Raw genomic sequence first — 13,076 nt, 5'->3', positions numbered from 1 at the left:
TAACGTCCACACTTTTTTCACTTTATTTTAAATAAAATACAGACAATGCTTTTTCGCTTATAGGCCTATGATACATTTTAATTAATGGGAATAATTACTTTTTAGCATCACAAAACATGGTTTTTAAAGTTGAAGTAATGTTTGTGAATGGAGAAGTAGATGGCTGAGGCAGCAGGAATAAAGGAGGATTGGAAACCTTTTTCTACATGCTATTTTTGTTCATCACCTATAATGTAGAGGCAAAAAAGTAAAAGAAGTAGAAAAAAAAGAAAGAAAGATGGGAACAGCCAAAAATATAGGTGATAGTGTAGTGGGGTTTTTTTTGTTTTTTGTTTTTTTTTAGCTAATGTGTTTTAATTATATTTTACTTAATACTGAAAAAAGATATTCTGGACTTCAGTTCCTTTTATATATGATGAGTGTTATGTTTCACAGTTAAAAATCATACCACAATACACACTATTGCTTATTTGAATATTGAGGTAGGGAATATTGTACTATTAATCATCATCAAATGCTGCTTAACTTAATAATTTGATCCCACTTTTTCTTCTGATACATAAGGCTTTAAAAATTTCATCTTGAATCATCAACCATAATAACTGATTTGCAAATTAATTATTCTAGGCCTTTCAAATGTTAACGTTCATTCACATCTGTTCTGAACTTGGACAAAAGAAGAATGTTTCCTTTTAAATGGCGTGTATAAGTCTGGTCTCAAGTTCTTGAATTAGCAGAATGGGCAGCAGAATGCTGCTGCATCACTGAGGACAGTCACTTCTTAGTAAAAATATCTGAAGGAGAAAATTTTGGAGCAAGAACAATTTGGGCCCAAATGGCTTTTACAATAGATCCAAAATGTAAAAGGAGATACTGTTACATTAGCTATACAAAGAACAGCCAAATTATAGAATAATTATTCCTAAAGAACAGTGAGTTATTTTTTACTTTAGGAAGTCATGTTTCCAAGGCATACATTTTAAACTCAGGATAGATTTCTTTACCAGCAAGTTGTGCAAACTGTACACTTAGAAGAAACAAGGGAGTGGACTGTACTTTAATATAATTGTGATAATTTAGTTGCATTTCTAAATTAAAATTTTAACATTAAAAGATGTCAGTTTTGCTTTATATGTGAACCTTCACTATTCTTGTAACTAATCTGAAAAACTAACGCATATAACTAAAATAAAATTAGTCAGCATGATACTGCTTTATATGGTCAAGATAAAGTATGAGGTTTTTTTCCAAGTAACTACTGTACTGATGAAATATAAAGAAGAGCAGAAGCTTCCGTCTCCAAACATTTCAATGGAGTTTTTTTTTAGCTTTTCACCTATCAGTTCCAGAAACTGTCCCATTATTTTAATGTTAAAAGCTAATTAATATCACTTTAATTATACCAACTGAATGCATTTGAGGTCCTGGTAAATTATTTCTTCTTTCATAGTATAGGTTATCTGTAGGATTTCTTCTTTATGCTCAAAAGAAATGACGGGTGGTTTGGATAAGGATTGGTGGTTTTTTTACTTCCTCCCCAAAAGAGCTGATGTTTTTGGCTGACTGGTTTTTTGGGGGGGGAGGGGAGGGAGGAGGGAAGAGAAAAAGGCTGAATGTAGAATTATTGAATAGGCCTACACTAAAATTCTTCCTTGACCAATGGGGACTGGGAGAAAGGAGAGGTGAGGTGGAACACTCTAAGTCTAATAATATCTGTGTAGTTTTAAAAAATGTACAAACTCCTTCAGTCCCCCGTCCCCCTCCTCGTATGTGCTGGTACCTCTGGACGGTCCAGAAGCCATTTTAGAACTCAGGAAGGAGTTCCACTTGTGCTTTTGCAGGTGCTGTGGTGGCAAGGATAACCTCTGCTCACTTGCCGGGTGTGTTACCATGCTGTTATTTAATGTCTTTCAGGATTAAAGACAGCACAGAAAATTCCAAACCCACATCCTAACACCTGAAGCTCGCACAATGTTTCTATAGCAGATGGCAAAACATTTCACTGGAACCTTGATTTACCAAGTGAATATTCAGATCTGGGGAGTTTTTATTCTTTTCAGGCACTGCTGAAGAGCCATACTCGATTGTCGGATCTATTCCGGGTTCAAAAAACACGACCACTTCTAGGTGTTTTGCGCGTCCCAGCCCCACCCAAAGTCCCGACGGGCCTGCAATTCTGAGTGTTTCAAGCTAAGGGTCTTTCCGAATGAACGTGCATTTTCAGTTCTGGACGTCTAGTAATTTGTGGGGGAAAGGCAACACCATAGGACTTTCCGAGCAGTCGAAGCGGGTGAGAAGCCTGAGAGGCATTTGCCTCCTCGCTGTTGGACGCGAGGCTCGGAGCCCGGCTGTCCTCAGCTGTCACGGGGGGAGGGGGAGTGCTGGCATTGGCTTTGGGCATGGAGTTGCTCCAGCCGCCGCGCCCGGTCCCGCCGCCAGCTCACCTCTGCAGAGAGCTAGGCACTCACCGGCCCGCTTGCCCCTGCTCCCACGTCGCCCTCGGGCCCCAGTCCTCAGGCACAGGTCGCCGGAACCATCCAGTGGGATGGCCGCCGCCTCCTCGGGGACCGCTGCCTGAGGGCCAGGGCCGGGGAACCCTGGCCGCCCCGGCAGCCCGTAGCACCCAGGGTGCCGCGGCGGCTGCAGTGAGGCACCGGGGCCCGCTCCCCTCCCCGCCCCCGCTCCCGCCTCCTGCCTGCTGCGCCGTGCGCCCGCTTGCCCCAGCCGGCTGGCGCAGCAGCGCACACACTCACTCCGAGGGCGCCTCCAAGGTTACCCGCGGGGTGGGGGCTGGGGCAGGCTCCGGCCACTGGCCTCCTCTGCTGCTTTCCTATCGCCGCGGCCTTTCCGCCGCTCCAGGGTGACCGGGTTCCAAACCCCAAAGTAGAAGAGACTCCAAAGTCCGGGGAGGGAAGTCGAGCTGGGAGCAGACAAGCGTCCGGGCGGGGGGCGGCCTTAGTTGGCTCTGGGTGCCGGGAGAGTCGGGTCAAGCGAGGTCGCGGCAAGAGGGGGCTGTGGCTCCGGCGGGCGCGCTCTGGGCCGCGCTGGCTGGGCCGGGGGCAGCGCGCAGGGGCTGCAGGCAGCACCGAGGCGTCCGAGGCGCCCCGGGCCCGCTGGGGGGCAGAGACAAGCGGGCGGCCAAACCTGCCGAGGAAACTAACTAAATAAAAGGAGACTGTTATTTAAGGCGCGGAAATTTGAAATATTTGGACAGGAAGAGAAAAGAAAAGAAACCTTAGCGAGGGAGGGGAAAAAAAAAAACACACAACGCGAGCTAACGGTTTTGAAACTCCCCCACCCCCACCCCGGGCTTTTCTGCGCGCCCTGAGGGAGCTCTGGGCTCCAGCTTCCTCACTAGGGAGCCGGGAGCTGCGGTTGGAGTCTGGAGAATTTCGAAGGGACAGAAAGGATGACTTCGCAGCCCCTCCATAGAGGGCTTGGGTTGACTGTGCGCAAAGCTTTACCCCGGGTCTCAGGCTGGAAGATTGTCTCCAGCCTCTCATTAGCTCCCTACGTGGATCTGTTTTTTTGGAATTGGAATTGTGGTGTAAAATCAAAGCAGTCTCGAGGGACGAAGAGACGGACTTTCCCCCTCCAACCCTCCCCCCCCCACCCCGGCCTTTTGATGAAGGTAGCTTAGGGTAGTCAGGAAGGCTGCGAGCACGACCCTTTTTCGCTCCAGCACTGTACTCTTCCAGCGCTTCTGGACTATTACTTCTAACCCCCGGCAAAAGCCGAAAGCACCTTTTTGGGAACTGAGATTTCGAAACCAATCCGGGGCCACGGATTCCACAACGTTTGTTTGATCAACGCGATCAAGGACATTTATAATATTACCAATTGAAGTGCCTTTCCTGGGACAGAATTATTTTATCCATTTATTAGTCACCCAGCGTGGTGTGTGTGTAGGAGCTCATCACACCATTAGGAGATGCACACTGTTTATCAGAAAACTATTGATTCACTACCGAAATATGGTAAAATGCAGTTGCTTAGTGGCTTGGAGACCAGAACGTGGACTGAGGTCCTGTTGGTGTTTCCCTCCCGCACCCACTCCCGGCCCTACTTTTCCCCAGGTGTAAGCCGGGGGGTTCAGCTTACTGGGCAAAGGCTAAGCCTTGAGTTTCCCGACGTGGATGCGGGCGCAGTGAATAACTGAATTTGAGAGCGCATCTCTGCTTACTATCCTCCATTCTTTCTATGGCGTCGTCCCCTGGGGCTGTGGCCATTCCATTAATTAGCACTTGCCTTTCTACTCTGCATCTGAAAAAGTTCAGATCCTTCCCCGTCTCAGCTCGCTGTAAACTAGACCCCGTTAGACTCTGCAGTACTGTTTCTTCCATTCTATACATTTCGGTAATTTGTCTTACTGAATATTGTCGAGGTTTTTGAGAGATTGAATAATGGCTTTTCATATTTCCTAGAGGAGACCACACAACTCATTTCTAAAATACTTAGATTAGCTAAGCTATTTCCTGCGAAGAGCCCAAGAAATGTGGCGATGTTCTAATGCCTAGGCAAGTTTTAGGCTGGTGAAGAGGGACAGAGCTGCCTCTCCTCTTTTCGTGCTCCGACCACCTGAGAATAAAGCAACTGCAGAAGTACCTCTCTTTAACTTTAATAAACATCCTATATTTGAAATATCTAAAGAGCAATTTTAATGCTTATACTTGATGGATACTGAAAAGTCCATTAAACTCGACTTTAAATTAAGAAACATCCATCTTTACAGTTGCAAATTGAAGAAGTGTTTATTTTTCTTAGTAATAGTCTTGTGTTTAGAAAATATTCAGCTTACTCAAGCAGTGTATTTTGTGTGTTGATTCTAGTTTTTAAACGCAAATTACAGCTTTTTCCTTCAAAATCATCTCAATTTCTACTTTTTCCTAAACTTTAAAATAAACGTTTTACATTTAATTTCATGTTGCTATCAAACATAAATTTACTCAGTAACTTGTGGTTTGAGGTGGCAGAAGTTGAAGTCTTGTTGCACTTGACATAGGGAAGGTGAACTTAAAATGCCAAATGAAAAGGATTTTTTTCCTCGGATTTTTTTCTTCTATATTCTTTTATACTATCATGGAAAATAAATGATTGAAAACCACTTGCCTACCACCTTCCAATCCTTGTTAGGGCAGGCATCACAACCATGTCCTTCAATAAACCTTGAGGTATTTTGTTCTTTTTGGAGTGAGGGCAGGGAGCTTATAAAGCAGAAGGAGGGAACTTTTACATAAAACATCTTTGTTCTTGTGGGAGATGATGAATAAAGTATTTATAAATTTATAAATGGAAACTGCATTGAAATCCTTTGGTGAAATCTTTAAAATAACAGAGTAAGTAGTAGATGCTGGAAAATTCTCTTGGAAATTTGATATTTCCATTTCATTCAATTTTTTTTTATTTTTAGCTAAACATATTCTTAAGATTTTATATGCCTTTACCAAAAAGCTTTGTGGGAATCAAGTGCTATATGTAGGAGTGGCCTATTTATTTATTGTAAAAGTTTCTGTATTTATTATCCTGTAGCCCCTAAATAAGTTATGACCCTTATATGTAATATATGTATGTTCTTGCTAAGCTTTTTATCCCCTAAATATTGGTATTTGCAGCATATTTTAATATTTAAACATTTTGTAATTTTACACTTCTGATATTTCAGGGAGAAAAAGTCAGTGTTACACTTAGCATACTTATGGTATAACTTTGGGAAACGTATTATTTAACCAATTGTTTCATTTTGTGATTTTTAAAAAATCAACTAATGGGAAGCACTTTTAGATGGCATTTTCTTTTTAAAGTGCCTTTTAGAGCTAACATATATTTGCTTTCAGATCGCTACTTCTGAAACCTGTTTTTCAACTATTTAACTTTGAAAGAAAGGGAAGATCGAATATATAAGGATAAATTCACACTGAAATAATTTCAGGTTTATTTCCCAAACATGTTGTCCTTATTCTGTTTTAAAGCAGACATACTAGGCACCAAGTAAAATCTTTGAGGGGAAGCATGAGGAGAGAAAGAAAAGAATAACTGAATCATCAATAGAATATGTCTAGTTTTTCAATTAGTCTACTTTTTCTAACGTCAAGACTTAAAACACCATGATCTTTTAGTGTAGTTCTCCTTAGCAAGAGGCAAATTATGTGGGGATTATAAGAGGAGTGGAAACCACAGAAAACACTGTCCTGTTTTGAAAAAGTGTTTTAATCAGGCAAAAGAAGCATCAGGACAAACCATTTTTAAAACAAAGTCTTCAAGTTGGGTATTGAGACTGGCAAAGGGAGAAGCAAGGAGAAAAGTCAGGGAAAGATAAAATATTCGGATGAAAGCCAAAGCTATTTGCAATTACATGTTAGAACTCAGGGTTTTGCAGGTGAAAAAGATGTTGCTTAAATATATTCATAAACCTGTAGTAAGATTTCCACTTAGCAGTTTCAGAAGATTTAACTAGCTGCTTAAAATATGACAGAACTGAATTTTAACAAATGATATTAAAATAGGACAGCCAATCAATTAACTGACAAAATAGAAGGCAGTGTGGGAGAGCCCTCCCCACATTCATTGCAGATTCGCAGCTCCCTCCGCCCGGTTTCCCTCCATCAGGCTAACGACCTCGTTTCTCCGGTAGAGCCTGGCCAAGTCGCAGGCGGTGTCCCCCTGATGGTTCCGATGCCCCACTTTGCAGGCCGTGTGCTTCACAAGGAACTCCACCACGGGGAGGTGGCCTTCTTTGGCAGCCAAGTGCAAGGGCAGGTTCCCTTCATTATCCTCGATGTTAACATCAGCTTGAAACTCCAGCAAAGTCTGTAAAGTGTCCAGGAAACCTGCTCTGGCTGCATCGTGAATGACAGCGAAACCAGTTCGGTCTTTCAAATCGGGATTAGCACCTCTAAGTAGTAGTCTCCTGGCAATCTCGGGATTTCCAAGTTTCATAACCTAGAAAAGAAGAAAAAACGGTAGAATCCTTCAAGTGCTCCTACTACAAGAATATTTTAAAATATCCATCTCTTTTTATGTATGTAACTATTTTTGATGAAGGAGTGCTTGGGGAAGACCCATATGATCGGGTTTGAAGGACTCAGTTTCAGGAAATGAGTACTATTAGGTAAAAGTAGAAGAAAACTTCTAAAAATTGAGCTTCTATGATGGAATATCTTAAAGGGGCCCAAAAGTAGGATAAATTGATTAATAAAATAGAATGAGTCCGACTTATATAAAATTCACTGACAACTTGGTTCTCTATCTCCCATAAAGAGTTGTGTAATTTCATGAATTTATTAAAATAAAAGAAGTGGAACTTGAGATTTAAGTAAGTCTCCTTCTGTTTGCTTGTTCATTCTCATGAGATATGCCTAGGGTGTTAATTCTGTAAAATAAAATGTGGGTAAATTTTATTTTCTAAACAGCTGAAAAGAAATAAGGAGAGTGAGTTTCTTTAAATCCTCGAAGAAGTGTTTCCACACATCAGACTCCATCTAGTCTGATTTTATAAGTGTGAAAATGATCTAAAAATCCAAACCTGATATTTTCTTAAATTATTAATTTTCACAAGTTCTCTCCAAATAGATACAGCCCCAAGTTTCCAAGTATTTTTTAAATAGTTTTTTTTCTTTGCAATTATTTCATATGGGATATTAGGTGTGTTTAGTGCTTAGAATCCTTCACTTGAAATTTAAAAATGTTACTGATTATTAAAGTGAAAAAAAAAGCAACAGTGTTCTACATTGTCAATGTATTTATCTAAAACTAAGTTCATGATATGTCTTGTATTAGATAGGAAATGACTGTATGGAAACTGTTCTTGAAAAGAATGAAACAGTCATCCTACTATATTACTTACTGTTTCCTAAAGTTCTAACTAGTCTCCTAATTTTCAAGTGAGCAAAAGAAGAGAAAATAAGATATTAAATGTGTATTTTGGGACACAGACAGCTTTGTCTTGTGGTTTCAGCCCATTTATTAATCAACTGGTGATCCATCTTATTTCCTTTTGCAGTTATTATCAGGCATTTAGGAATAGCTATTTGTAAACTGCCAGTATTTTAAAAGCCAGAATTTGCTATTAAAATTTGCTGTCAACATACAAATAATTCACATGACAAAGACTTATCTACTGGTGTTTAAATATATTTCACGCTAATAAGAAATCACTATTAGGCTCTCATAGTTATAAAATATTTTGTGGAGCAGCAATCAGTTGTACAATACATATAATTTAATCGTGAAAAATATAGTCTCATTAACATGCAAGAATATTTCAGCATTTTAATTGTTTTAATTTATATTTAGGTATATTCATAATAACCTAAATTTATAATACATTACACAGTAGGCACTCAAATGTTTGTGAAATTAAATATACACTGTAAAATACATACAAAGCTGATCTATCTCTTTAGAATGTTTTTTAAAAAATCACAAATTAAGTAGCATGATGAAATATATTTAGAATGAATAATATTTTATAAATGCAAACTCTATAGATGGCCAAGATGTTAAGCTTCCCTGTTGATAAAACCCTGTTGACTTTTAGCCCTTCCTTTGGGGCAGTGGTTAAAAGTGATACATAATTTATTTTTCAAGAACTTCAATGAAATACTTTTTGGTTATGAAAAATTAACACAATCTAATTTTTACCACAACTGCCTCTAAATATTTAGTCACATCTAAGGACCTGAACTGGGAAAAATAAGAGAGAGACACCTTGGATCTTTGTAAAGCAAATGTACGATTAAGGCCTTTGATATCCTGATTGAGAGGCTTACACTAGGAAGGGGGAAAAATCTTTTGTAATTGGGTTAATAAACATAATTGTAGGAGAAAATTTGCCATATTTCACCAAAAATAATAGTAATGCTGGAAATTGTTTTGAAAGAAAGTTCTTTCTTGAGTTATGACACAACTTCAGAGTCAGGATTATACATACTGAAAATAAGCCTTGAGACTCCTGTTTGTGTGTGTTTCATTATATGTACTAGGACTAAGCCACAATAAATGGGTGTTAATATCTTGATAAGTATGTTTAATATAAACGAGACTGCAGAGTTGTTTTAAAAATGTTTGTCAAAACTTTTTTTTTTGCGGTATTAATCTCCCAGTCTTCCTGCTCGTCAAAAGTCCTGCAAGATCCTATTCTTACAGGGTTAAGTGGCTCATTCTTTGTGATATTTATATAATATTTTGAATGTTCAATAGGAAACTTTTCAATATATTAAATTTGTGGCATTGCTATCATCACAAAACCTGTTAAAAACTACTAGGTGGAAAAAGAAAAAAAATCCTTTCCCCACTTAATCTACCTGAAATAACAAGATAATTTAGTATCTATAAGCTTCCTTAATACTGAAATTTTTGCAAGGTCAGTGTATTCTGATTTAAAATATACAGGCTGTATGGACTTCATCTGTCAATAGTACATCTCCTGCCACTTAAATTTCTAATTCTTGCAATTAAAACAAAGCACTCTAAAAACCCTCTCCCCAGTGGATTTTCAAAAACAGCTTTAAGTGTTGCATTTCGAATACGCATAGCTTATAAGAATATCATCAGAACTCAGATAAAGCAACTGTTTGAGACTACTTTGCCATTTTTCTGTTTCTGAGCCTTTCAACTAAGTTACATGATAACGTTCAGAGGAGGAAAAAAAATTATCAGGTACAATACTTGGCAGCTGGACGTGTTTCATTTGTTGCTTGTAAATCTAATTACTAAAAATTAGAACATACCAGGGTATGACCGCAGAGACAAAAACACTATAAACTGAGCTCTGATTAGAAAATTCAACTTTTTATTCCTCCTCGATCCTGAATGGGTGGATGGTATTACATTAACTGTGAAATGTACATCCTGTGCCCGTGCCCAGGCCACCCATTCCAAACGAGGAAAGGTCGTTGGTCAAAACCTGAAGCATTTGAAGAAAAAACACCCTTGCCAGTAGTCAAGAAAATTAACGTTAAAGTCAATTATTGGAGCAAAGTACGGAAACCACTAATAGCAGTGTATTTACTTCAAATAATAATCATAATAACGTGTTTACAGAGCTGTCTAAAAAAAAGAAAAACCAAAAAACTCAGCGCTGCTACGACTGCTACAGAATCCCCACCGTCACAAAAACATTCCAAAAATTAATACCAAACCTGGAACCCACTTGATATCGAGGATGTTATTGGATTTGACGAGTTTGTTCAAAGTACGTCATTTTGGGGAGTTGGATCCACTTAAAGATATAAAATATGGCAACCAACTAGTTTTTAAAACAGTTAAATTTTGTACCCCTGAAAGCTTAAAAGCTATTATTCTAGAAACCCGGGTCACGTAGGCAACATTGTTGACCTGTTTTCCCCACCTCTCTGGATACCAACCTGCAGCGCAGTCCTTCCAAATCCATTTTGTGCATTGACGTTTACATTATTTTGCAACAAACTAGTAAGTTGCTCTAGGTCCCCCCTGGCAGCTGCGGACGCCAACTCGTTCCCCCAAGGCTCGGCCATTCTTTAGGGTCCTGACGATCGGGAAAAGATGAATTAGTTGTTTTTCTTTTTCCCCTTTCCTTCGCTCCTAACCAGGCTGCATGATGGCATCGGAGACTGACAGAAGGACTGGGATGGTTAATCTGGAGTAGAGCTTGGTAGTAAATACTAGTAAGATCTGCCTGCCAAAAGCCCGCCCCTCGATTCACACGTGATTATTCAGCAAAACTGAGCCATTGGAGAGGGGCTCCGCTCCTCGCTTTTTAGCTTAACCCCTATGAAGAATTCTGGTGATTAAACTGAGAGATATACAGGCACACATATATTTCTGGTAAATTACTCTGGACGTAAAATATAGGCAGAGCTGGCACGTACCTACACTACAGATCTCCGTGAGGAATGTGTGCGGAGATTTAAGGCACTAGATCAGGGCAGAAAATACCGCGAAAAAAGAGACATTTGGGGGGGAAGAAAAGGCATCAACCCACCCTTGTTCACGGTGGTGACTTGAGCCGCGCGAGCCAGTACCGCAGGGGCAGGTCCTCGAAGGGGCTCGGTCTCCATCCGTCTCGCCGAAGGGGTAGTCCTGAGTCCTCCGCGGCAGGGAGAGCGCCGCGGTGGCTGGATGCTGAGGTGCTCCGGGGGTTAAAGATGATCGCCAAAAGCAAACGAGAGTAGCAGTTCCGTGGCCCTCAAGTTACAGGTCGTAACGACTCCTCGGTGGCCTTGGATTCTCCGGAGGAGCCTTAATTCGCGTTTAGGCCGAGCTGCGGGCTAACGCCGCGCGGGAGGGCTCCGGAGCCCGCCAGCCGGGCTACCGCAGCCCCACCGAGCCTCAGAGGCCGTGGGAGCCAGGCTCGGCGCGCGTCTCCGGAGACTGCCGGGCGCGCGGCGGGCCCCCGGCAAGCCGGTCATGCCGGCCCCACCGGGTCCTGGGACTCCCAGCAGCGTGAGGAAGGGGCAGTGCGATGCGGGAAGTGTCTATGGGGCCCGGGCTGCTGAAGCAGCGCGCTGCAGCATCGCGGCTGCACAGGGCAGCCCACCGGTAACTTCCCGCCTACGACCGAGCCAGTTCAGACTTCCTAATGTAGAAGCTCATTGAGCTGCCGCCGCCTCTTTTCCTTCCTTTCCCGGTTTTCTGTGGGCCTCCGGAGATCGGGAGGGTCCTGGGAAGTCACAGGCCAAGCTCTGAGTATCGGGAGTCGCCACAATTCCTAGGCGCAGCCAGTCCCGCCGCTCTTGGCGAGAGCCCAGCGGCTTCGGCGCCGGGTGCCACTTCGCCAACTTCTCGCGGTCCCCTGGCCTGTGCCCCCAGCCTGTGCAGCCGATAGGGCAGCGGCCGCCAGCCAGCTGTGCCCTGGAGCCGAGCTGGGTAGCACCGCTTCCTCCCGAGCCGCAGCGCTCCCAGTGACAGTTTCTTTTGTAGCTGGTCCCCCCCAAATCGCCGGTCCCTGCTCCCTTCACCCCTACAGACACTTGTGCGTCGTGCCCCTTTCTGGTCTTTTCCTTCCCTCCCTCCCTCGCTTCTTTTTTCGCTCAAACAATTGCTGCTTCTGTTGCCGCTGCAGAGACGGTGCCGGTTTCTTCTCCCTTTTTTCCGACCTCATCAGCTTTTTTTGAAAAGAAAAAAATTGAGCGCTTTTTGAGTTGAAAAACCCGCCCCCATTTTAACGGCAGAGTTTTAAGGAGGCTCGGCTGAGTTGCAGCGCCGCGGGAGCGGGAAGGTTGGGCACCGCCCACGCCCCGCCCTCCGCCCTGGTGGCGCTCAAGCACTCTGCCGGGCTCGCCCCGCCCCCCGCCCCGCGCCCTTTCTCCCGCCTCCTCGCTCTCCACTTTCCTCCCTCAGTCTCCTGCGCTGGCTCCCACCCGCCAGCCCAGCGGCCAGGCCCCAGCCGGAGCGGCTTTTTCGGGCCCGGGGAGCCGGGTTCGGCCCCCTCCGGCTGGCGGGCGGAATGGAGTCTGAGATGTGAAACCCCGGGCTGCCCCGAGGCCGGCGGGGGCGGAGGTGGAGGAAAGAGGCTTGTTAATTAAGGCTGCGGAGAGCCGCAGGGCCTTGGAGGCTCGGCGGCGCAGACTGCTGGAAGGCGGAGAGGAGGCTGGCGCGAAGCGAGTCTTTCCCCGGCCCTGGCCGGGCAGCCCGGCCCGCCTCCGCGCTCCCCCGCTAGGCTCTCGAAGTTCGGGCGGCCAGGCCTACGGCTGCCGCCTCTTCCTCTGGGGCGCGCGCTGTGTAAACTCGGCCTCCTTTTCTCAGTGCAGAGCTTCGGCCTCGCACCTGCTAGCTCAACGCCCAGGGCCGCGGTGGGCAGAGGTGGCCGCGGGGGTGGAGGGAGAGACCTGACTGACAGCAAAACCAGTGCTCAGGAAAAGCAAAAGTTTTTTATAGACTGATTTTTACGAAAACTAAAGGCATGGTATAGGTAAGAAATTACGACGAACTCTGAAGCCTTAATGTTACAGGGACTTGAAACTGAAATATTCCATTTCTTTGGGGAAAGGGAGAAAAGCAATTAACTTTAAAGCAAAAAAAAAAAAGTCTTGGGAAGGATTTTCTAACAAGGCCATTTCTTTCTTGTCAAAGTTCTCTCTACTTAGATGGGACTTGTT

General features: G+C 43.5%; 1 protein-coding gene across 1 annotated transcript; it reads right to left on the bottom strand.

Moving 5' to 3' along the window:
* Positions 1–5,772: 5,772 nt before the first annotated feature.
* CDKN2C (cyclin dependent kinase inhibitor 2C) lies at positions 5,773–12,172 on the bottom strand. The gene is made up of 3 exons (XM_032613918.1): positions 10,961–12,172; positions 10,365–10,504; positions 5,773–6,939 (listed from the first exon to the last, which is right to left on the bottom strand). The coding sequence occupies exons 2-3, from the start codon at positions 10,491–10,493 to the stop codon at positions 6,562–6,564; spliced, it is 507 nt and encodes a 168-aa protein (XP_032469809.1). The 5' UTR covers positions 10,494–10,504; positions 10,961–12,172; the 3' UTR covers positions 5,773–6,561.
* Between the last annotated feature and the right edge of the window lie 904 nt (positions 12,173–13,076).

This window comes from Phocoena sinus, chromosome 1 (assembly GCF_008692025.1).
Source record: "Phocoena sinus isolate mPhoSin1 chromosome 1, mPhoSin1.pri, whole genome shotgun sequence".
NCBI lineage: Eukaryota > Metazoa > Chordata > Mammalia > Artiodactyla > Phocoenidae > Phocoena > Phocoena sinus.
Note: the sequence above shows the minus strand (reverse complement) of the source record. Positions and strands in the feature narration are given on the sequence as shown.